A 26,107-nucleotide genomic window follows, 5' to 3' on the forward strand; every position below is an offset into this window, starting at 1 on the left:
TGCTATTTCATGCCCTGGAGTCATTGTATTGTGCATGATGTCTCTGGCTTTTGTTATGCTTGATTAGATGTTTTTTTTGTCACCAATTCACCTGAGCTTTTTCCTGGTCAGCAACTGGCCTGACAGCATCAGTATTTGGCCCAGCAAGTGATTTCAAAAACAAGATTTGCTTGTCTTCAGATAAACTTCAATTTAATCCAGAATTCAACACCTTTATTCTTTAAAAAAATACGTACTGATTCAAAGAGATTATTACACAATCATTTTTAACAGTCGGGAAAGGGAAAATGTAGTTTGTTAAGAAAACTATTTGACATCTTATTCTCTACATCTCAAGCATCTTTTTTGTCTCGAGAGTCTTCTTAACAAGTTGTAGGTGATTAAAGACAATGGCAATATTATCACCAGGTGACTATTGTTAGGTTAAGGCAGTGAACAAATGTGGGTTCTCATTTCTGACTGAAGACTTTTTCCAACAGTCAATTTAATTACTTTTTGAAACCAATTTTTTTGTGCAATATTTGATTGTTTAGATTTTGCCTGATATGACATTTTAGCCCAATATTCAGTTGCTTATATATTTTTTTTTTACTTACTTCTACTACAAATGCACTTGCTGGCCCTTATTCTACATTCATGCACTCACATCAACTCTGCTTTTTTTCCCCCATTCAGCTCCTCTATTGAGCAAATGCACTTCAGATTGTGTTGTTCTCAAAATAAAGTGTGTTCTGGTGATTTGTTAACACATTGCTCTCTTGAGCAAAGCAACAAACACCTTGATTTGAATTCGGTCGCACTGTATTTCATGGTTGTTTTTAAGGGTGCATTATGGTTGTTAAGCACTCAGGGACTTGCTGCAGTAATTGCCTAATTATTACTACGACTGCATTGGCCTTTAAAGAGAGAAGGAGATGGGTGGTACTTTGACTGGCATACTCTGTACAGCATGTTACACCAAAGAACAAAAAAACACACCCATGGCTAATTATCAAAGGTGAAGCTTTTGTACTATGTATCTGGCACAGGTAAAAAAAATGTCCTTGCTGCAAAATTTCCTTGGCGCAAGCATAGAATTCAAGGAGGTCGCAGCATAGTCAGCCTACTCTGTCTACAATGTCTTAATGCAAACCAATCTGCAGTGTCTCATACCGGACACATGCTGACTGATCTCAACCAGTTATGTTCTTAATTGTGTCTGTGTTATGTTTTGATTTTCAGGCTATCTCGCGGTTGTGTGACGACAGATACAAGGACTTGAGAAAGCTCATGAAGAAGCGGTCAGCGAGTGCGGACAACCTGACGGTAGTGCGGTGGTGTCCAGCCATCATTTCCTAACACTGGCTTCAGGCAGCACACGGCAGAGGAACATAGACCTGTCAGACTCACTCTATCGCTGCCTGGTAAGCAGGCAAACTAGGTGGGAAGCAGTCCTGTGGTTCAGTACAGACACACACACACACACACACACACACATACACATGCACTCACAATGTGGCACTTTTACAAGTGTGATAACACGCTCCCTGGGTGGTTGTACATAAAACGAGTCCCACCGGCTGCCTACACTGAACCAAGCGGAGCAGAGCTGAACCAAACTTAATGTGTGCAGTTGAAAGTTGTTGCAACGAAGAAAAGAAGAGGCCAAATGGAAATACAGCCCAGTGATAGATAAGAGAGTGTGAAGTTGAGAAATGAAATAGGAACACGTTTTATACGAAACACAACTCATGACAACAGCAACACCGTTCCATGACTCCCTTTGAAGCTTGTGCAGTTGATTGATGGAGGACTTGAACATTCCTTTCATTTTCATGTTTTGGCTCAGTCTTTTTCCTGGAAACACCTCATCAGCATTCGGACACACCTCAAACTTAAATCAGTTTCTCTTTGTGTTTAGTTCTTTATTGCTCTATTTACATCCCCATCATGGAGAAGACAGGAGAGACATTTACATTCCACTGTTAACTTTACCCTGTCTGGACCTTTCTGTGTGGAGTTTGCATGTTCTCCCTGTGTGTGTGTGGGTTTTCTCTGGGTTCTCCAGTTTCCTCCCACATGTCCAAAAGTTAAGTTAAGAGGTTAATTGGGCACTCTAAATTGCAAGGTAATGGTTTTTCCTCTCTATTGCTGTGTTCGTCACAGCAATATGTCTGTATGTCATCATGGTACAGTATGGGATGGTTTGTCGTGGTAAAGCCCGGAGTCAGGCTTGTGTTTCGACAGAACAGTACCTTTACTTATTAGGTGGGACAACAGTGGAGGACATTCTGCAGCTCCTTTTTGCCTTAACTTCCATGGGATATTTACACCGATTGCAAGGGAGTGACATTTTACGGGCGCCCAATTAGCGGACTGTGGTGAGTTAAGGTGGTCTAGCTCCACCTTGACTGTACCGTATCATCATTTTACTCTGGTACCCCAAGGGAAGAGTGCCAAGAATGGAATAGTTGGGACCAGTTAATGGAAGCGCCAAACCAAACTGTACTGAACCGTACCATTCCACTCTGTGGAAACACGGTTTCTATGTTGGCCCTGCAACTGGACTGGTGACCTTTCTAGGGAGCACCCCGCCTTTCACCCTTTGTCAGCTGGGATTGGCACCGGTCGTCACACGGCCCTCATGAGGAGGATAGACTATGGATGTTAACTTTACTAAACACGTTATACATTTGGCCGAACTACAAATATCAGCCATCTCAACATCATATATCATATCCATTTAACAGTAGCTCTCATGCAGAGAGCCAACAGTGAAAGCAATTCAATGTTTAGCTCAAGGACGCTTAGACAGGACCTGTTAAATCCAGTTACAGGATTGGTTTATCTCAAGGCCACCTGGCCAACATTCAGATATAGCCTAAAGCAATATTCATGCAGCGCTTTATTGTTGTGATTAAACACAATAAAAGCGTGTGCACTTGGGAGAAGATAGGTGTCCACTACTCTGAGACAGATGTGAGACATACTGTAGAACTTCTGTTCTTTATTCACTGCCATTGTCCTGACCTGTGGTGCCTGTAATAAGCTATGAGTCAAACACTTCTCCCCTTTTCTAGTGGAGAAAATGAACAAATAACTGAAGTATTTTTCTTTCTTTAACATTTTGTATTTTTCTTGCAGCTCACAAACAGCACAAACAGAATATAATGACATTTAGAAGCCACTAAAAGCATGATCCTTCAGGGTTGTTTTTGTTGTTTTTTGGGGTGACATTGCTGCAGAGAGGAACCAATGAAAAATGCATCAAGTGACAAGTCAGACACTGCTCACGAAAAGATAGAATGTAAGAAAATGTCTAAATTGCGTATGTACAGTGTAAATACAGCACCAGTGTGCAAATCTGTAGACTGAAACCGTACCCCCCCCCCCCCCCCAAAAAAAAAAACCAGAATCATATTAGAGTATTTATATTGGATCAGTTTTTACTGTACATGATAGGAAAACTATTAAGGTTTTAAATGGGAGACACCACTAAAGATCTTTTTGTCTGTTCTTGTTATGATGTTTTTTCACACTGCAGAAAATGTTGCTTTTATGTGTTACATACTGTATAGAGTATAGTGATAAATACAAGACAATTCAGGTTTGTGGCATTTTATTTTATATACATATATATAAATATATATATTAAAACTACCCCGACTTTGCCAGGCTCACATGTTTTCGATGAAATCAGTAGCACCTGATTTGTATGGAGTCCTGAAACTTACAAAATGTTTTATCATGTTTTCAGAGAGACTTGGTTACCAATATAACTGATTAGTATAACATTTAATCATCTGGTTGGTGGGAAAATAGAGCTAATAGCTCAACATTCATTTAACACGTATCTCTTGCTAATTTGTCTTCTCTTTTTTTAGCACCTTTTTTTTTGGTCTTGATACAGAATTTGTTTATTCATTTCATGGTGTTTTTACCTTTACATTTTTTGCTGATGGTTCAGTAGTCAATCGAAGCACAGTTTAAGCATTAGCTCACATGCTAGCATTTATAGCATTATTTTTAGGTTCTGTTAGCTGAAGAGGCAAAACACTTGGTTTAGCTAGCACAAAGAAAGCTATGCTAGCAACACAGTCCTCATTCTTGGACATACATAGACAACATGGGTGTGATTTGTTAATTTAAACATAAACATGAGGACATTTAGAAAAGTACATTTTTGAAATTCAATGACAAAGACAAAGATAAACGATAATTGTGTGCTAAGACTAAAATAAAATAAAATCAAGGATTTTAAAAACATTTTGTCAACTGATAAAAAAGGTTATTTAATTTTTACAACTGACAAAAAGTTTCCTTTTGTTAAACTAAGAATATTGTGTAGTGCTATATTAAATAGTTTGATAACCTTTTACAGCAGTTTGTCAGTTTTGGGGCTCCATATTTTCTTCCTGAAAATCATGCTAATTTTTACTCTTACCTTGACATCTTTAAACAGGAAAATGTACAGGAGTATGGCAGAGGGTAAACTGGTTTTGTTTGTCTTAATGTCATAAGAATATGAGTTGAAGTGTCAAGTTTTTAAAAATACAACTTCATAATACAGTGGTTGTTTGCCTTATGGTCAGCTGGTTGCACATCACTGTATGCTTAAAAATACCTGGGAAATATTGTCTGTCAAATGCATTTTCTTCTCTGAAACAAAATGTCATGAAAAGGTCAGATTCAGATGTGACATCAGTTGAGCCTCTGGGTTGTGTTGTGCATTTCATCAGCAGCTTCAACATCTGTGATTTCAACTCGTGTTTTGTCAAACTTAGTCAGTCAGGTCTGTGAGGTTTCCAACCCTGACCAGCTTGTGTGAAAATGAACAGAACCGAACCAAAGTCATGGAGAAATGAAGGATGATGCTGTTCCATGTGTTGCTCTAAACCAGCCCACTTGCACATAATAGTATATGAAAATGAGTTGGGACTTGGAAGGAGAGCAGTTGTTTTGCACGGTGCTTTGAATGAGTGGAAAATTAAGTACAGAATTTATTATGAAAGCAACTGGAGTTCAAACTGGTAGAGGTATTAAAAGATTGTATATCCTATTTATTGTACGTATGAGTGCATACAGCCTAGTTTAGTTGGTGATTTCCATTTGACCTGATACCATCTGGTCAAATGGAAAATTGGAAGATTTACTTCCGACAGCAAAGACCCTGAGTCTGTGACGTACTGTCGGCTGGTTACTAGGTGTGTGTCATAGCCTCATGCACTGAACTCTACCTCTACATAGAGTTTTACTTTTGTCTTCATTTCTCTTCAATGACAATTTATGGATTTTACAAATTCAGCTTTGATCTCGACAATTTCCCGTGCTAATATCAGTCAACTGCTGTAGCTGTGACTGTTTCTTTTCATGGATATTTTCCACCAAGTTGTACTGTATTCTGTTGTTCTTGTCAGTGTATTACTTTCCTTTTAGTGAGTCAGTCAGTTGTTCCTGTTCTCAGTTTGCCAAAATCTGATCTGCTCTCTCTTTTCTTTTCTGTATGTTTTCTATTATAATTGGAAGAACTGCAACCAACTCCTCCTCCTCTTCTGAAGCAATGTTTAGAGAAACCTGTGCAAGAATTAAACTTTACAGCCTTGCAATAAATCCCATTGTATGTCTTTTGTTTCAAGTAAATTATTATTTGGTGATAGCATAACAGTCATATTTTGAAACTTCAAAACTATCATTCAATTCACTAATGCTTTTCATACATTTGATATATTCATCAGGGTTGGGGGTTTTTCCCCCAGAAGGTTTATTGAAATGTCTTGGAGCAACACAGAGATTATGTTCTACCATATAGTCACTCAAGGGGCACAGTTTATCCTCCATATTAGCCCTGATTTGCATCCCAACCACCACTGTGGTGAAGTGTGAACCAAAACAATTAAATACAAAGAAGTGCTTTGAGTGAAAGCACTGTCCAAATATCTGTCACAAAATGAAGGAAACATGTTTGTTTTTTTTAAATATCACATTGCTTTGGTTAATTAAAACATACAATTTAGCTCCCTTGTGTGTATCATTAAAATGTAATTTGTATTCAGTCGACAGCACCATAACCCTTGTTTTCTTTCCCAATGTTACATGATGACAATGCAGTCAGCTACTGGAGCTCTATATATAACGCCCAACACTAGACGCAGGTGCTCTGAATTATAGCAATCGGTTACCTGCAGTGAGAGGTACAGATTAGACACACCTGCATGAGGACATCACAAAGAAGGGACACTCCCAACATGATGTAACACAAAATGCCTAACAGGATAAAATAAAGCATCACCCATTACAACACACAAAGCAGTACAACAACTTGTATTAATTCAATTAACCTGTATTGAATCCTTCACAGGCCAATAGGCAACATAAAAAAAATAAAACATGCACAGTACTGATAATGGAGGCTGGTGTCAGTGTGAATGGTTTGCAAGAATTTTACATGATTATTGCATTTAGGATGAAACGTTTCTCGTAGATGTTTGGTTGCAGTTCTAAAATGTTTTAATAAAGGCAATTTAACAAATTATTAAAAAGGAAGATGAACAGGGTAAGGTATAATTTGTCCAGCTTTTTGTTTCATCTTTGTTTCATACACTCATCCCAGTTGCTTCTGGCCATAATAATAATAAACACCCAAGAAAAAATAAAATGTGGTAATACGGTAATATAAGAATAGATATACAAACTGACAGTGAGAAGCGCAGACTAACATAGAAGGCTGGATAACACCACATGATGACACCGTAGGTGCAAATGAAAACACTTGATTTCCTTTCACAGAATGTTCTGTGAGGACAAACACGTGAGATGGATTCTAGCACATCTCAAGCTTTTATTCAGACAACTGTAAATGTTCCAGATGCACAACGTCAAGTCTGAAGAATCAGCCTTGACACACGTCGAGTCCTTTTATTGTCATGCTTGTTGTTTCTCAAGTGACTTTTGTGTCTTGAGGCCTTTTTCGCCTTTGTGTCAAATGATGCTATTGTTTATGCAACAATGTTTCTAAAATCACTTGCCGGGGGGGAGGGGAAAGAAACACAGCATTCTGTAGCTGGGAGAAATAATTCCTCATATAAACGTGGAGCAAGTGCATTGAAGAAGAACAATTGAATGTGCTGTAATTTTTATTCACTTTAACAAATATAATACTGAAGTAACTGTTTTTGCAGAAAGGGAAGAACAATAAAGAAGTCAGGCAACTATTACCTTTTAGCTTCACATACATAATTTAAACTCAGCTTCAACCAAGAGTTATTATGATGATCATATCTTCAGTATGAGGAAATGAGGATCAGCGGTCAAGTAATTAGTGAGTTGGGAAATCAGACACCTGCTGCAGGTGGAGAATAACAACTGGAAAAGAAAAAAGGAGCAAGGTGTAAACGTCAACTGCAGAAACTTTTAATTGGTCAGTATTATAAAAAGCACAAAGTAGCCACACACCAGTTGTCGCTCCCTATAAAAACTCTTTATTTCCGACCTGTTCTTAGTTGTTAATATTTCCTTAAACACAGCCAAGAAATTAAACCAAGCTCTACAAGTAATGAGTAGAGTGTGACGTATATAAGTGGAACTTACTGGAAAGACAGGTTTTTGTTTTTGCGTTAGCTGTTGTAGCTCATGAGCTCAATCAGAACAGGAAGTGACAACAGGTGTGCCTCATTGTCCAAACGTCAGTCTCATGTGGCTGAAGTGAGCGGATGAAAATGTTCTGCATTCATTTAGCCAGTTTGGGACCTTGTGCCAACTTGACATTTCAATATTGTCAGAATATCTTAAATTAGTTTTAGTATTGATGGACCTGCTCTATTAAACAGGGGTGAGATAAACACCTGTTTTTCCTCACCCCTGTTTAATAGAACAGTTGGTATGTCCCAGTTTAAATAAGGCTGGTCAGCCCTGAGCTCAGTCAGTCACTGTTCTGAAAACTGCAGTGGACGTGTTAGCATTTTGCTGTGATCCTGTATGGAAGTGCTAATGACCACTGGTCTGTGTGGTCATTATGAATCAGGACAACTGCATTTTTTCCATGTGTCACAGCAGAGATCTTTGATCATGGAAAAGGATGCACGTGAAAATGAATCTGATCTGCCCCAAATATGCACAATGTTTTCACTGCCTCTGTAAAACTACTGAACAAATGCTTTTGAAGCTTTGTGGGAGTTTGAGTATGATCCTGTGAAGAACCCAATATATTACTACAAAAAATTGAGCATATGTTGCTGATGTTTATGAACAGATACAAATTTGATGTGGGTTTTAATAATGAGCCAGATTTGTCAGAGTATTTAGATTTAAACCTGTTTTATTGGAAATAAACCTTTTCTTGTGTCAGTAATAATTCCAACTTCTATCATTCTTCAGATTAATATTATTATTCTATATTACATTATTAATCATATTAACTGATTATACAGTAGGCCCTTAACACTCTAATACTATAAACTGGCACCACCTGTGGGAAAATCCAGTTTACAGCCTTCTTAGGTTTCATGAGAGCTAATCCACAGCCCGCCTATCGATGTGCAACACTGATTTATCACTGTATGATATACAGTAAGATCTTGTATTTTAATGGAGTGACTGGTTTGAACATGCTTACCATTGTGCTGTAGAACTTAATGCCGCAATTTGGAGTGAGTAAGTCAAGAGGCTCGCTCCTCTCCTGTAAGGACAACCAGTAGCACCAAAATATCTCTGCAATGCCAGGACAGCGACGTGCTGTTGGAAGTGTGTTAAGAATAGACTCACAATGGGGCTCGCTCCTGTCTTCCGTTGTCTGAGGACAGACCGTTGTCTGCAGGGGACAGAGGAAGAGGTAAGACGGGAGAATTCAGAGACTTGAATGGATCAGGTCAGGTTTTCCAAGCAGGACAGGGGGACATAGCTCAGTCTAGGAAAGTGTTGGAGTGTCTTACTCCTGCACTAAGCGTTGCGTCTGGATGGTATTGTGCTACTGGAAACCACTGTGCCCCTGGGCTGAAAGGGGAGAAGTAAATGCAATCGGGAGTGAGGTGCTGGCTTAAGAGTTTACCCTGTGGTCTGAAACTGAAGAGCTCGATTTTTCTTGAGGGCTTTGAATGAACAAAGCATGGCGGGAACGAGTGCTTCAGAGATCATCTTCATCTCTGTGAATCATAGCATCACTTTGATGGGTGAGTTGACTTCACTGACATAGATTAATGTGTGACTCATTCAAATGAAAATGCATTTTTAGTAATGTTTCTTTGTGGACGCGTTCTGTCATGTTTCTGAGGCTTTGAGTTACAAATTTGAATTTGCTTTACTTGCAGGGAAGGTGTGGCTCATTGTGATGATCTTCCTCCGCATCCTTATGCTCCTCCTCGCTGGTTACCCCATTTACCAGGATGAGCAGGAGCGATTTGTGTGCAACACCATTCAACCTGGCTGTGCCAACGTGTGCTATGATCTCTTTTCTCCCATCTCTCTCTTCCGCTTCTGGCTGGTGCAGCTCACCATCATGTGTCTCCCCTACTTCATATTTGTCATCTACGTGGTCCACAAGGTTTCAAATACCCTCACTGTGGAATCTAATTCTTCTGGTTACATCAAAGTCACACCACTGTTCAAGATCCAAGAGGAACCATTCAATGAGACACCCATAAACAAAATGCCTCCAGGGGCTGAGCAAGGTTGGGCCCGATGCTTCACTGGAGCATACATCCTACATCTCATGTTTCGAACTCTGCTGGAGGCTGGGTTTGGAGTAGCTCACTACTATCTATTCGGCTTCTACATCCCCAGTAGGTTCCTGTGTCAGCATCCACCATGTACAACACAGGTGGACTGCTACATCTCCAGGCCCACTGAGAAGACTGTGATGCTCAACTTCATGCTTGGCGTGGCTGCTCTGTCTTTGCTTCTAAATGTGTTGGATTTCATCTGTGCAATAAAACGCTCAGTGCAGATAAAGAGCAAGAAGAAAATGAGGACTGAAAAGATCTATGAGGAAGAACAATGTTACCTTTCAGGTGAGGGAGTTTCCCAGGGAATTGATGTAAATACATCAATAGCTCAGCAGGATTTACAATGTGAAACTGGTCAGAATGTGGGTTTCCGGAAAAGGAAAGGTAGTGGTGGTGTAACTCCTGCTTTAGGTCAGGAACCACCTGGCCTAGTGCACTCTCTGGGTGCCCTAGGGAGCAACACAAATGGGAACAATGGCTATTCCGTTTCCCAAGAGGATGCACCAGAAAGGAGCGGCAGTGAAGTGGCTCTCTGCCCCCCAGAGCCAATGGGGACACCCAGATCCATACGTGTTAACAAACGCAATCGACTTAAACCACCACCTCCACCCAGGCGGGACCTTGGGTTGCCCTCAGTGGTGTCAGCAGGTCCAAATGGGGACGTTTCCACAGCAGCAACAACATGTACAAGAAGAGTGGGTCAGTACACGTTAGTTGAGGTTGGCAGTGGCACAGAGACACAGAATAATGATGATGGACAGGAGAAAAGATCAGAGTGGGTTTGACTGTTGAGGGTTAGTCTGTCGAAGTTTTGACTGCGATATTTCCACCTTATTTTGAGATCAATGTGGAAAAACAAACCCCGTCAAGTTTACACATGGCAACAACTGTTGGAGCTACTTTCCACCACACTCTCTACCTCAGTCACTACTGTCAACTGCACTGTCACTTGAGAAAAATCAGAATCCAGCAGAGCAAATCACCAGACTCTTTTGCTTTTTTTAAATCACGCCATCCGTGCTTTCTGAAGAGCGTTTATTTTGATGAATGCAAAGTGACAAGAAATCAAGTCATGAATTGGAATTCTCTGTGCAAAACACGTCAGAAGTGAGAGGAAACTCTAGCCGTGTGTGTCTCCGAGCACAGCCTTGAGAAATTCTAAAAAGAGTTCAGTCCACCTGTTTCATCCCTTGTTGGCTTTACCCCCCACCTCCAGTGACTGACTGTACATAAACAAAAGCAGGCCTTGACCCATTCCACAAACACCCACCGCTACCATTGTCACTCAACATGATACAACAAAGGGCCGTCTCTCGTGTATGTGTCAGTCACAGGGTCAGAATGGGTGCATAGGGTCAGAGAGGTATAGCCTCCAGACCCCATGTTTCGTGTTTATGTGACCTTTGAGAATGAAAAGGCAGGATTGAAATAGGAGACAGTATCTTGCTAAGGTGTTGTAACCGGGCTCAGAGAAAAGAATAGGACTCATCTGACAGAAGTGAAGGACACTATGAAGTCCCCTAAAGCAGACATAGGCTCACAAAGCAATTATGTTCCCCCATAGGGGCTCTGTATTTATGGAGACAGCTTGTCACTCTATTTCAAGGCCTTGTGGAGCTTAGGAGGAAAACAAGCCTTAGCAAACACTGACACTCGAAATAGAGCACGACCGGGTTCTGCAAAGGTACACCGTTGTCTGTTGCTCTTCAGGGTATCTGCACCCTGCTCACTGCTGCTGATGGTTTCACTTTGATCAAGAGTCTGTCACCACTTTGGGTCACACAAACGCACTGATGCGTCACAGAATTTGTAACAGGGCTGGGGTCAAGATTTGATTCTGATTTGCTGTGATTGTAAGGTTGTGGTTTTCTTTTCCTCCTTGAACCAAAACTAAATGATCCATGAGTCATATCTCCAAAATCAATGCACATCGCATGCTGATTGAAACAGAGGTACATAACATGTACAACAGAAAGTGAACTGCTTCACTGAGCTAAAACAATTTAGAGCCCCCTTCCATGTCTACCTTATAACAAAAACAGGAACATGCTCCTTTGCTGACAGGTTTCTAGGTCATAAACACTGGCGTAAGCCTTGTTTTGAACATCCCAGTGCTGTGACGCTCCCTCTGTAAATCAGTGGCATCACTATTCTACTGTCGCTCCATAGCTGAGGGGCCTGTCTTTGTGTAAACCGATAGCTTTTGATCTCTCCCCTCTTATGGGGCTCTTTGAAGTTGACAAAAAAGCTCCTAACTTTATATCTCACGTATCCTGAGTGCTGCTCCCTGGTTACCCGTGAGGGCGACCAAAGGGAGTTTTCATCCGGCCATGGCAGCTCTGATGATGCCACACCTTCTTCACACACCCAGTGTTTGGTGTGAAAGCATGACCTTGGGTAGAGATGACTTTCAGCTGTAACTTCTTTCACCTGAGCTGGACTCTGTTTGTTTACTGGAAGTGTTGCAGTCTAATGTTTGGGTACACACTCAAAAATAGGGGTAAAATATAAGATCGTTTGTACACATTTGGAAAGGGTTGCCTCACGAGTACAATATTGTGCTTGGACATGTCAGAAATGTACCTTTTGACTACAACATGAATGAAATCATAAGAAGGGAATGATTTGTGCCTTTTTCACCCTACAGACAAATGTTCCTTAGAAAAGTTGTTTTCATTACCACGGCACATTGCATTAGCAATTTTACCCCCGAATTAGCTTTTTCTCCATGCAAGTAAACAATCAAAATGTGATTACTGTGTGGATAGTTCTTTTTCATAATTGTCTCTATAAAAAGAGGGTACATTTATGTACCATATTGTACATAATGTCCTTTAGGGTACTAAATTGTAGTTTTGTACAATTTGATATGGTCCAAAAATTAACTTTCACAAAATGGTACACCCCCAGTGACAAGCATTTGTACCATTTTAGCTACACATCGGTACTTAACAAATAACAAATTATGGTTTTCATTTTTTTGATCTTTTTGTTTTTCCACGTGTTTTACTTGTTGACTTCCAAATGTTTTGATGCTCTTTTAATGTGTAATGGACATATAAACCTCTATGGCGTTTGTTCAAAGCACTTTATTGTAACAGTTAGTTTGGTCCAGCTCATTGTTCTTTTCTTCTTTTCATCACTATTGTAGTTTGATATCATGCTGCCCTCTGGTGATGCAAAATGTGAAATGCTGCCATGTGGAATACAAAACTTGAAATCAGTGGCCCTGGAATTGTGATTAATTACTTTTGATATGTGTATTTATCTATCCTTTTTTAATCTTTGGGGGGGAAAAAAACATTACTTGAGATTTTGCAAAATAAAGTACATAAAGAGCTGATAACGGACTTCTGCTTTCCTTGAGGTATTTTTGGGCCATCCTAATTAATAATAACCAAACCACAATAGTATATTGCAGCTGCACAGGTCTGCCTGGTAAGCAGGGCTGGGTAACCTGATTGAATGGCCCTTGGGCAAAATTAAACTGTGGGCGCTGGTGTCACTTTTTAACATTTTAAATACTGGCTTTGTTACTCGGGGTGGATATTATTATATTGCAGGTGTGCATACTGCAGGAAATGTAAATTAAATGTTGCCAAGGAATGTTTAACTATTGTAATGTTTCTTTATTTCTTTATGTTTTTTTGTGATATAAAGAACATAATTCAACAAATATCTTGTTATTGTTGTTTCTTTCTGTATATGAACATAGATTGTTTTTAATTTAATCTATATATTGCCACAAAACCTAAAAACAGTGAGACTTGCAGTATGTTGTAATGCACAGTTGTGCACTTCCATTGTCCCCAATGTTTCCAGCAGTTTTTAAATGTATAGAAATCTGTAATTGTAATAAAGTAAATGATCAAATGTCAATCGCACCGCATTACCTTTTATAAATATCAGCATTGAGATTCTCGTCCAGGTGTGTCAAAATATACTTTTTAACGACACACACTTTAAGATCTTAGTGGTTTTTAAAGGATTTTGGATGCTATGACTGCAATGGAGGTAAACACAACTTCAATGACCCTTCACTACTTCAAAATGTCACCATACTTTGACTAAAAGACCCTTGCAACAGAAAAACCAAATTGTGCTTTAAATCACAAGTTTATCAGACATAATCCGTCCAAGACAGGATATGACTCTGTTTGGACTTTTTTCATTTGTGACCATAATGGAAATGTCTCTATTGCAGGTGCAGGTTGATCCTTGTAAAAGGCCGAATTCAGAGGAACACCTAGAAGGTCACAGGTGTGTCTGATGCTGCTGATAATGCTGCCCTGACATAACAGAGCTGCAGCCACAAGGACAAGTTGAGACAGAGGAGCTGTTACATTCTCGGCTCACTTTGTCCTTTCCAGCGTGTTTTCACATATTTTCACACTCAGGCCTGAGAGTTGTGACCAGCTTTTCTTAAGCACGAGCCTCCGCTGAGCAGCACTCACCATTCTAAAATGTTTGTTTCTTTCATGCTTCTTTGGTTCTGTGTTGTCTTGCTTGTTGTGTGTCTCAAATGTCAGAGACCCAAGGACTTTCCTCCTGGACCTCGTCCACTGCCGGTGCTGGGGAACTTACTGAACCTCAGCATAGACAACCCCATGGAGGACTTTGAGAGGGTAAGTAATAACCTCCAAGATTCACACATCACATTACAAGTTGAATCTTAAACTACTTATCAGTAAGCATGATTGTGTAGGCTATGAATTACTGAGGCGGTCCAGTGCTTAAAGGCTACACCAGGTTGCCTGTACTACACTGTGTGAATTGTTTGGAGGTTGTGTTCTTAATGAATGCAGAGGAAGTGGAGATAAAAACATGTTAAGGTCAATCATCTCCTCTTGTTTTGAATTCAAAGGAGCTCCATTCCATGCAGCATTTGGCCAGTGATTCATGATCATTGTAAAATTGTCCTTACTTAGCTGAGGAAGTGCTATGGAAACATCTACACCCTGTTCATTGGTCCCAAACCCGCTGTCGTCATTAACGGGGTGCAGGCCATGAAGGAGGCCATGATAACTAAAGCTGCAGATTTTGCTGGACGACCCCAGGACATTTTTGTCAGTGACCTCGTGCGAAACGGTAGGACAGAGATCAGATTTGAGAGGACAGATATGGAAGATCACTTCAGATAATTTTTTTTTTCAAGCAGCATAAGCTCATGTCACTGCCTGTTGTAGGAATTGTTCTGGCAGACTATGGCCCGAGTTGGAAGGAGCATCGCCGATTTGCTCTGATGACCCTGAGGAATTTTGGTCTGGGGAAGCGGTCCATGGAGCAGAGGATTCTGGGAGAGATGGAGTTCACAGTGGATATCTTGGAGAGAAGCATTGGTACTGTGGCATCTGTGGCTGCACTGACTGTGCTCTCCTGTATAGCAGGCAGTGTTATCACATTACCACATGATCCAGTGTGCAACATTAAGCAGAGTTTATAGGCAGAAAACGAAAAATGTAATCCTTAAGTATGTTTGTATAAGTGTATTTGGTTTTTCGTAGTCTGTTGTAGAATAAGCTTTTTTTTTATGTTTTTGACTCTCCAGTGAGTAAAATATGTTGCCAAAACATTACTAATGTAGACCGTAACATAGAACTTCCTGGTATCTGAAGGCCATTGTAGTAGTCCCACCTCAAACATTCTCAATTTTTCGATTCTCACCATTCAAAGACAGTCCGATCAGACCTCATGATTTTGAGGACTCCCAAGCAGTTAAATTAGGCCAACACAATCAATGTCAAATCTACATATAAATGTCTATGGGGTAGAGAAGGACACACTGGACCTTTTAATGACTGTTGGCATGACGGTAACTCATCGGACTGTGTTTATGTTGCATCTTTCACAGGTACAAACATAAGCCCTAAAGTCATGTTTCACAACGCAGCCTCCAACATCATCTGCCAGGTTCTGTTTGGGACACGTTACGACTACGACGACAACTTCATCAAAGTGGTCGTTCAGTGCTTTAAGGAGAATTCTAAGATAGCTAATGGGCCTTGGGCGTTGGTGAGTCACAATTTTAGCTCAACATTACCAAACATTTATCCTCTAGAATTAGCAAATGAAGTCACTACAAATGTTGTTGAAAGTAGACAAAGTCCTGCTTCTGTGGAAAAAAAGCATTCAACCACATCACATTTTAGCATGAGCAATCACGTTAGCATTGCAGTTGAAATGTTGAGCAATTGTAGCTATATTTCATTAACAGGGTATTTCAAAGACCTAGCAGGCAATTTGATTGATGCTTCAAGATACAATTAATTTGTTCAGGCCGTTCAATATGATTGGATGGTGTTTTTACAGGCCTGTCTGTTCCACAGTTGACTGATATTTTTTATTTTTGTGATGATCGGGTGTGAATAAAATGCTCCCAACTTACCTTTAATGAAGCAGATATTCTCTGCTTTATGACACAGCACCCATAGATGTTTGATGAGGGATGATGATGATGATGAAGGGAACTACAATCAATAAGATAGTAGATAAAGCTCTTGTTGTACACATATGTTAGATTTAACTTTATTCAGCTGCTAAATAATATATATATATATATATTTTTTTTTTTTTTCAGCTATATGACTTCGTACCCATGATTCGAAACCTTTCACTGCCCTTCACAAAGGCCTTTGAGAATATTGAGGTTTGTATCGATCACGACTGAAGGACTTTTTTGCATTTTTAATGCACTACACTGAAACTTGTCAGTCAAATGTTTTAATCCCTTTGTGCCTGATCTTCTATTTTGGTCAATGATCTAAAAATAATCTATTCATTTCTGATTTTCTCAGACGTTTAAGAAACTTATAACTCCTCTCATTACTGAGCACAAAGAGACCAGAGTCTGTGGGCAACCGCGAGACTTTCTGGACTGCTATTTGGATGAGCTGGACAAGGTGCGTATCATGCAATTACAAACATTCAATGAAGGAGAAAGAACAATACAATAAAATAAATCTCTGTCTAGAGAGGTGACGATGGCTCCTCTTTTTGTGAGGAGCGGCTCATTATGTTTGTCCTGGATCTTCACTTTGCTGGCACCGACACTACATCCAACACCCTTCTGACTGGCTTCCTCTACCTCATGACCTACCCCCACATTCAAGGTATACTTTCAGTCTTTGATTCTGTCACTATTAAGTCTTTCGTGTGCATGAGGTGATCATCAGCTCTCTGCATCTGTCTGTCAGAGAGATGTCAGCAGGAGATAGATCGAACGCTGGAAAATAAGGATCACATCACTTATGATGACAGACACAATATGCCTTTCATGCAGGTAAACGTCAAGACAGATTTCTGTGTGATCTTCTTTGGGCTTCTCTCTTCAGAAAGAAAGGGTCGACATTGGATCATCTAACTCCATCTTGTCCTCTCCCTTGTGTCCTCTTTTGTTACACCAACTGTCCTCATGTCCTCCTTCATAACACCCATGAACCTTCACTGTGGTCTTCCTCTTTTCCTCCTCCCTAGCAACTCCATCTTCAACATCCTCTGTCCAATTTAATCACTATCCCTCCTTTACACTTGACCAATTTGCTCCTTTCTAATCCTGCCCATCCCGGTCAACTCTCTGCATCTCTGCACTCTCTGCATAATTTCCCTCGGGATAAATAAAGCATCTTGAATCTTGAATCTTGAATCTTGAATCTTCAGCTCTGTGTCACCTCCAGCTCTGTGTCACCTCCAGCTCTGCCTCCTGTCTCCTGTCGGTTCCGCTGTCTTTGACATAACTTTGTGGTCTTCATATCTTCAGCATCTTCGCAGCATATTCCCAGTTTTATACTACAAAGGCTGAGTTTGTACTTTTTTCAGTGCGATGAAACATGAGTACATGTCTCGTCTTTATGAACCAGGCCGTGATCCATGAAGTCCAGAGAATAGCCAACACTGTCCCTCTCAGTGTCTTCCACTGTACAACAAGAGACACAGAGCTCATGGGATATTCCCTTCCCAGGGTAAGAATGAAGCAACTTGAAGCTGATTGTTCTGATGGAACAGCTGTCTTTTTCCTCTCTGTCTGCTCTTATTCTTGTCCCATTTTCTTTCTCACAGGGCACATTAATTATCCAGAACCTGAAGTCGGTGCTGAATGAGGAGGAACAGTGGAAATTCCCTCACGAATTCAACCCTGAAAACTTCTTGAATGACCAAGGAGAGTTTGTTAAACCAGAGGCCTTCATACCGTTCTCTGCAGGTATGTGACCCTGAACCTCAGCGTTTGTGTTTCGACATTTTCACGACTTACTGACTGTAATTAATGACATCTCAGGTGCTCGTGCGTGTCTCGGAGAGGGCCTGGCTCGTATGGAGCTCTTCCTCATCATGGTGACTTTGCTAAGGAAGTTCAAATTTGTCTGGCCTGAGGACGCAGGACAGCCAGACCTCACACCGGTTTATGGTATCACTCAGTCTCCCAAACCTTACTGTATGAAGGTCCAACTGAGACCTACTTACTGCAGAAATATAGAAAGTTAATACAGACTGATGGACACGTGACAAGTACCAGTGTTAAGTACAGTAAATGTCATACTTTAAGACTCTTACTTGAGTAATATTATTAAAAGTGACTTCAACTTAAACCAAAATAGTTTTCTGGTAAGATACTTTAGGTACTTACAACACTGGCCAGTACGACCTCATAGTAAGGCAGAAAATACAATATAGAGTTTTGTTTTGTTTTGTGCCACCTTCACTGAATGAGTTTATGTTCACTTTATTGTGCGAGCAACATTTTCTCTATTTAACTCTGATGGGAGGAAAAATACATCTGCATAATGCTTCCCCCATGTGGTCAAAGTTATGTATTGCATGTAATAAAGAGTAATTTTTAGCAAAGACTCATGGGGTCAATAGTAACACTTACACTTATTCATACTAAATAAACAATATGGTAATAATTTTGAAATATACAGGTAATATTATATTGTTATAATGTATATTGTTGTTATAGTAATCACCAGGTAACCGCTTGGAAATAACAATGGAAAATGTCTCTGGGACATCATTTTTATTTCATATTTTTAATTCAGAAATGATATGAACATGCTTCAAAAATAACTTGGTATTACTGTAAAATGATATCCTAAATAAAATCAAATCTTTATCTAAATCTCAAGTGTAGAAAAACACAATAAACATGTACAGGTGTTCCTACTTGTGTTACATTTAACACACTGTTTTGATGTAAGTAGCAGTTTGTCTATAGCATCCATTCAAAAAAAACATCCATGTCCTTTTTAACTCTGTCACTAGCCTTCATTACTGCATGTAAATTGCAGATTGCAACATCCCAATCGAAGTGAACCTAGTTAAAAACGTAAAGCCTCCTCTGCTGATGTGTGTTGGATGCAGACACAGCAGTATTCTCAAGCATTTACAGGCTGAATACTGACACTCGCATACATTCTCTATTTGATTTTTATTTTCATTCCACTTTTCAGTGTGGCCAGACAACAAAAGCCAACATAAATATGGTTAGATAAAAATCATGAGACTAAGTGAGAGAAGTTTGCGTCTTGCTTTTTAAATGTGCAAACCAAGCTGCTACAGTTCCAGTGATATCCCCAAGAAACCATAACAGAAATGCTAAGATCCCGTTTTCCCCAACATCTGGCGTCTCAAATGGCCAGCCGGGAATAAAGAACCTGAGCTGCAGGTCAGGAGCTTGACCATTAATCTAAACGGGTCACTGAACGCAAAGGTCACTGTTATGCTTTGTGCATTGGAGAATGCAACCAAGGAAACTCTGGGGCTTTAGTACTATAGTTCATCTTCCACTGTGGAGAGCAATCTGGAAAATAAAGATGTTAAATTAACCCATTTTTATACTTACAAAACTTTAATGTAACCACATGTTAAACACTCTTCCACCTGTTTAACATACACACAGGTCTACACCAACAAAAAATTGCCTGTTTTGCTTTTCAGTCTTAATAATGATTAAAAAAAAAATATATAGCAGTTGTTGCTATAAGATTGCTTTAATAAAACTAAACAAGAATGAACAAATTCACATACTATCAAGATGTTGTCCAGAGCTGTAATATCTCCTGTCATGAAGGAAGCATGTGCAAAAATCTGTTTATTATTAGTCACTTGTTTACCACTGGCCTTTTTCTGCCATGTTATATAATGGATATTTTCCCAGGTATGTTAACGGTAAAGTCTAATTTAATCTAATCTGGTCTAATCATGTGAAAAAAAATCCCTTCCAAACATTGTTACAGGTGCATAGGCAGAGCACATTCAATACATCTTGGTCTGAGGCCTAAAAATAAAATACAATTTCGAACATTACATCCATGGAATCACTTGGGTGTATCAAAAGAGTTCAATAGTACTGAAAAACAAGACCTGTAAATCATCTCTCCTATCTCTCAAACACCACCTTAATATTTTATAGGCAGTGTTATCAGGAGGATCCGCCTGGTGAGGCTTTAACGCAGAAGTTAGGAGAGAAGACGTTTCAATCGAAGAGAAAACAAGCAAGAGATCAGCTCTTTGACGTCTGTGTGGTTTGAGGGATTTGTTCCTCACCTGACTACAGAAGTTAATGAGTGTTCTGCACTGCTGGTAACACAGGCTTGCAACAGGCCACAGCTGAGAAACATGCCTTAACAAGCTCCGCAAAATACTCCCTAATAAAAATAAACCTGTAAACTCAGACTTGACCTCAACTATTACCAGTTAATACCCACCAATTGTGACGTTCCTCCTTATCCCTGTAAACAGCACGTTAATGGCAGAAAAAAAAGCCGCTGCCTGTTAATTACCATGTTTGTTTACAACAGCTTTTATGTTCCTGGACAGTTGGTCTGTGGGTATTGGGGTCAGACAGGTCAGGGTGGTGTGTTTGACAGAATGTACAGGTCAAAATGGGTCAATGGGTCTTTATTTTACATTTCTATAAATTAATTACTATTTTTTGTGATAATGTGTGGAGATTATATTGTTTTTGTGATCCAAATTTTTTTTTGATGATTTTCACGTTATTCATCGTCACTTTTGTGCAGCTCATAATTTAATTTAATTTAATTGAAAGTATCTACACAGGGACCAGAAATATTAATCAGCACTCTTTCTTATGTCTTGTAGTAGTAATACAATAATTAAATGTTATGTTAAGCTGTGACAGAGAGAGTCCCAATGAGCCCCTCTATGTTGTGAACTTTACATTTCCTTTACATGTGTATGACAATATTTTTTCAGAAAATATAGAGAAGTTTTTGTTGATTTGTAACAATGAAAACAAGTTAAATTATATAAAAAAGTGATTTTAGTTAAAGTTCACTGTTCATTTATCCTCTTTGATGTCTGTTGCTTCTTCAAAATCTGCCACACAACATCTACAGCCTTGATATGTTGGCAACATGACAGCAACGGATAAGAACTTATTAAATATAATTTTTCCACATCAGATCTACTGTATGCAGTCAGATAATTTGCAAGCTGACACCAAGAACACCCAGAAAAGGCAAAAAATCATTTGTGGCTTTTAAGGACAAAACACGCACACACTTTTTATGCTGCCGTGAAGGGTGTGTGTGTGTGTGTGTATGTGGGGTGCTGCTTTTACCACTAGGTGGGGCTGCACATTGATGTCACTGCTGTGAGTTTGGCACTGGCAGTCAGAGCTGCAGCTGCACACTGGTGTAAACACCATAAACCACAACAAGCTGCAAGACTGGATCATTTGAAATGTGACTATTAAATGTTTTCTTTTTCCCACCAACCTGAAAACTGGGCAACATAATTTGTTATTAAACTTTGCAACTGAACACTATTAAAACACAAACGACAACTAACTCGGAATATTATGTGGACGTGAAATGCTAAAGAGGCATCCACACATTTGTTTTTATACTTTGTGCATATTTCCACTGGCTGCTGCCTTCACTGACAGCAGCGCTGCAGGATTTATGTGTGGCCGGTTTACACTGTCAACATGTGCATGTCTGCACTGCACTGAAAAGAAGCTTTGGTGTTTCACATCTGCAGGCTGAATGTACAGGAGGAAAGTGCGGACAAAGCCCATTGTCACTATTGACCAGGAAATCAAAGGCATTTCTACGCTGGGTTGCAGAGTAACATCTTATGCCAGTGCATTGGGTTAATTGGGACCAAACCAGAAACATTTGTAGCGAAAAATGCCTCGATTAGAGGCTCCTAAGATGTGAGATCATGTGAGCAGACCACCTGTGGGGCTTTCATTGCTAGTTCAATATCATTCATGTCAAGGCCCCTGCACTCACTGACACAGCTTGAGCTGAGGGGAGAAGATGTTTCAATTCAAACCCTGCGAAAAAAACCAAACACAAGACGCAGGGGCTCTGGCAGGTTTCAGCTCTGACAAACCCAGAAAATAAAAAAAAAGGGAGAAAAGGAGTGGGAGAGGGGGCTCCAAAATGCTTTCAATTGTAGGACATCCATCAAAGAATCCAAATGGGGATGTTTAGGGGGAACCTTGGCACATCACATAGACACTATAATACACACCACCTTTATTCTAGGCTGTTAAAAAAGAAAGATCAAAGTTTCTGCAGATGAAAAGGGTCCGTTCCCTGCATTTATATCCCCATTCACCCACTCCCTCTTTTACTAAATTAAGAAAGCGGGCTTCAGCAGGCATGTGAAGAGGACTTTAACAATTATGGAGATGCTCCAACTCAACCCCTGCCTCTAATTACCGGGTCTGTGATGGTTAAAAGGGCTTCCCTTTTAGCCATGGACTCTCAAAAGCCGCCATCCTCAATACGGTGAACATAAGGAACCACAAAATATGCCTGCACATGGAAAAAACCTCTCTCTCTCTCTTTCTCTCTCTCACAAGGCAAAACACTACAAAGTTGCACAGATCCTTAGATTTATCACATATTTTATTGTCAAAATAAAGGTCATATTTGCTTTCTCACAAAATGAGACATCTACACTTTGTACAAATTTACAATAGCATATAAAGTTTTCTTTTTATATATATTTATATATATAAACAAATGTACACGTTTTTACATAACTTTTATATAAATACAAAAAAAAAATCAATGACCCGTAAAAAAATACTTGGGCACTATTAAGGCTTAATTTAAAAAGTAATTTTTGATGTGATTGAATTATACAATGTTATCTGGCACTATGTAGATAAAATTGTAATTTATATGTAAAACAAAAAGAAGGCAAAAATGCTCTTTGTCTGAAGCTTAGTGGGAACAAAACTGTCAACAAGTAATGCCCAGTTTGCGTAAAAAGCCTCCGCCTGTACCACTAATACATATAAACAGAGAAGAATTAACCTCAGTGAATGCTCGGTACATTGTTTCAGCCAGTTGTCCCCACAGAGGTGTGTGAGAGTGTGTGGGATGATGAAGAATGAGGAAGAGGATGAGGGGAACACCTCAGCAGCAGTTCATTACTATGCAAATTGGTTAAGACAGGGAGTGATGGGTTATCTCCAAAACAATTAGCAGTCCTCCTAAAGCTGCTTTTGTTTTTCTCATTCAAACCTGGGACAATGGCATCTGCTTGGGGCAGGACACGGAGCTGGCCGTGCCTGACCTCCAAGTCAGTCCCGTGCTCACGTCACTGTACATGGAGCCGCTGGTGCCTTTGCTGCCCCAACAGCACCGCGTGCAGAAAGTCCGCCAAGAGTCCAGAGTTTTGCCAGACCAAATCCACACTCCGGACGTGATGCCCACGAGAAGGCACATAAAGTACTTCAACATAAAAACTGCATAGTCCGGACTCCTGCGGTCCCGCTCTAGTAAACAGTTGGAGCAGGTGTGCGTGATCTCCCACGTCTGTCTGTTGTGCTGCTCGTAAAAGTAACACGCCACTATGATCGTGGCTGGCACAGTGTAGAGCACCGTGAAGATGCCTATTCTAATCATCAGCTTCTCCAGTTTGTCTGTTTTGGTGCCGCCTTGCTTTATGACGCTGCGGATCCTGAACAGAGACACAAATCCAGCCAGGAGGAACATGGTGCCGATGAATAAATAAATCACCAAAGGAGCCAGAACGAAGCCCCGCAGATTGTCCAGGTTCTGATTCCCCACGTAGCAGATACCAGCCACTGAGTCTCCGTCCACGGAGCTCAGCGCCAGCACCGCGATGGACTTCATGCTGGGGATGAGCCAGGCGGCCAGGTGGAAATACTGGGAGTAACTGGCGATTGCCTCGTTGCCCCACTTCATCCCTGCAGCCAGGAACCAGGTCAGCGACAGGATGACCCACCAGATGGAGCTGGCCATGCCAAAAAAGTAAATGAGGAGGAAGACCACGGTGCAGAGCGCGGGTCCAGTGGTCTCATAGTGGATGTGTTCCACGTCAAAGTCCCTGTTGCACGCCACTTTCTCGTGTCCGGCGATAAGTCTGACAATGTAACCCACAGACACAAACATGTAGCAGGCTGAGAGGAAGATGATGGGTCTCTCTGGATACTTGAAGCGCTCCATGTCGATGAGGAAAGTGGCGACTGTGGCAAAAGTTGACACGAAGCACAGCACGGACCAGAGTCCGATCCAGAAGGCGGTGAAGGCGCGCTCGTCGTGCGTAAAATATGGGTTGTGGCACGGCATGGCACAGTTCATGATCTGGCCCGTTTTGACGCGGTTGTAAAGCGGGTGACGGTCCGTTGTCACAGGCACCATGGGCTCCAGACACTTGCAGCCCGGCTCACACGGTGCAGCAGGCGGCTTGTATTTCCCAGGCGCGCCGGGTCTAGTGCCAGGCTTATTTTTAGGCGTATTGTGACTCTTGCCCGGGTGGTTGGTGGGTTTGGAGAGAACAGGGGAAGCTGTGGTAGAGTCAGTCCGGTTATAGTCCATGCACAGAGTGTCGGGGTTGCCCTGCACCGGCAGCAGGTCACACTTCATCCTGTCCGGCCAGGGGAAACCGTACTGCCTCATGAGAGGAGCGCAGCCAGCCCGCGCTCTCTCACACACGCTCCGGCACGGCGGCAGTGGTTTCTTGTAGTCCTCCAGGCAGATCGGGGTGTACATGCTGCACAGGAAGAACTTCAGGTCTGGCGAACACTGGATCTCAACCAGAGGCCAGAACTGGTGCACCTCCAGTCCCGCCTCGTCCTGTGTGTCATGGTTGAACTGGTTGGGCATGTAGGTGTAGTTGTAGCCGATTCCCTTGCACAGTGGTACGGCTATCTCCTGACAGGTGATCTCCTTTGCTGTTGTGCAGCTGGATCGGGGCAGGAGAGCGAGTGATAGGAACAGGTAAATCCCAAACATGTCCATCGCTCCGGCGCGTCGTGTCCCCCCTTCTCTTCTGCTACAACACCCACAGCAGTAAATCCTCTCAGGCGCCTGCGTTTGGCTCCAGTCCCGTTAGACGTTGCGCTGCGAGCCCATCTCGCTTCTCTCTGGATCTCGCACGAAGTTGCAAGCAATGTGCGAGCCGTGTTTACTTTCGGCTGAGGAGGAGGAGGAGAAGGAGGAGGAGGAGGAGGAGGAGGAGAGGAGAAAGGAACCGTCAGGGCGACGCGCAGCAGGCAAGATGGCTGAGAGAAAGATCCACGTTCTCTGAGCGGCTGCGCTCAGTTTCCTCACACAGCTTCAAAAAACCAAAACAAAAACAAAAAGTGCTGCTGTTCGATCGTCACCGGTGGACAAATATGGGCCTTCTTTTTTCTTCAATAACACAACGACTACATTCAGTCGGCTCGTCCCACCTTAGTCCTGGTTCCCATACAAATCATCATCTTACAGACGAAGCGGTGCCAATATATACTACAGGCGCACTGGCTGCACCTCCAGAGCCGCTGCGCCAATCACAGAACAGCATGGGCGGTGCTTCTCACATGCCAGTCACAGTGTTTTCTCTCTCCTTCTTTACCTAAAATGTTTTGTTATATGGCTCATGATCATATTGGCCCAGCCAGTGTCAGAAGCACCGGGAGATTGACAGGTGATGTTAATGAGATGGTGTCACGTTACGCACAGCTGATGGTCACTGCACATCAATAATGCACACTCCGAGATTAAATGGTCATCTTTACGCACATATTCAAATAAATAAAGCCATTAAACACGTGCTAATAAATGTGCGCCAATCCCAATCCCAGATGCACTGTTATTGTTACATACCAATAACATTATAGTAAACCCACTAACCCTATTGTATGGATTATATTTGTCTTATAAGTGATCAAAGCTGCTGTGAAATTCACAACACGGTGAGCATAAAGTTTTGTCACAGGAGAGAGAGAAAAAAAGAAGCGCAATATTTTAACTTCCTCAAACACATAATCTTTGATAGTGTCACAACACAACAATAGTTGTGTAACACACACACACACACACACAACGCAGACCCTATTACCACACAGGCAGGGTGAGGAAAAAGTCTATCAGATGATTGTTTCTGTGTATGAGTGTGTGTGTGTGAGAGAGGCCAGTTTGGTA

General features: G+C 41.1%; 4 protein-coding genes across 9 annotated transcripts in view; 3 read left to right on the forward strand and 1 right to left on the reverse strand.

Annotated features, from left to right (window-relative positions):
- Positions 1-1,481, forward strand: part of ccny (cyclin Y) — a 30,799-nt gene extending 29,318 nt beyond the window's left edge. For all 6 annotated transcript variants that reach the window (XM_083901979.1, XM_083901981.1, XM_083901983.1 and 3 more), the window contains one exon: positions 1,222-1,481. In XM_083901979.1, the coding sequence (XP_083758105.1) occupies positions 1,222-1,338 (117 nt within the window). In that variant the 3' untranslated portion in view covers positions 1,339-1,481. The remainder of the gene's footprint in view (positions 1-1,221) is intronic.
- A 7,598-nt stretch (positions 1,482-9,079) lies between these two features.
- On the forward strand, positions 9,080-10,480 carry gjd4 (gap junction protein delta 4; the record flags this gene model as incomplete). The annotated part of the gene is made up of 2 exons (XM_083901745.1): positions 9,080-9,143; positions 9,282-10,480. 2 exons carry the CDS (start codon positions 9,080-9,082, stop codon positions 10,478-10,480), a joined length of 1,263 nt encoding a protein of 420 aa, XP_083757871.1.
- Positions 10,481-14,158: 3,678 nt separating this feature from the next.
- LOC310937547 (cytochrome P450 2F2-like) lies at positions 14,159-18,173 on the forward strand (the record flags this gene model as incomplete). Its single annotated transcript, XM_083901830.1, has 11 exons — positions 14,159-14,320; positions 14,624-14,783; positions 14,882-15,034; positions 15,547-15,707; positions 16,273-16,341; positions 16,490-16,594; positions 16,666-16,804; positions 16,889-16,974; positions 17,552-17,653; positions 17,751-17,892; positions 17,968-18,173. 11 exons carry the CDS (start codon positions 14,159-14,161, stop codon positions 18,171-18,173), a joined length of 1,485 nt encoding a protein of 494 aa, XP_083757956.1.
- Positions 18,174-22,765: 4,592 nt separating this feature from the next.
- fzd8a (frizzled class receptor 8a) lies at positions 22,766-25,326 on the reverse strand. Its single transcript, XM_083902080.1, has one exon. The coding sequence runs from the start codon at positions 24,938-24,940 to the stop codon at positions 23,192-23,194; it is 1,749 nt and encodes a 582-aa protein (XP_083758206.1). The 5' UTR covers positions 24,941-25,326; the 3' UTR covers positions 22,766-23,191.
- Between the last annotated feature and the right edge of the window lie 781 nt (positions 25,327-26,107).

The sequence above is a fragment of the Microchirus variegatus genome (genome assembly GCF_963457635.1).
Source record: "Microchirus variegatus genome assembly, chromosome: 15".
In the NCBI taxonomy this organism is placed as follows: Eukaryota; Metazoa; Chordata; class Actinopteri; order Pleuronectiformes; family Soleidae; genus Microchirus; species Microchirus variegatus.

Coding starts and splice junctions, on each gene's coding strand:
- fzd8a (XM_083902080.1), bottom strand. CDS start 24,940: ATGGACATGTTTGGGATTTACCTGTTCCTATCACTCGCTCTCCTGCCC.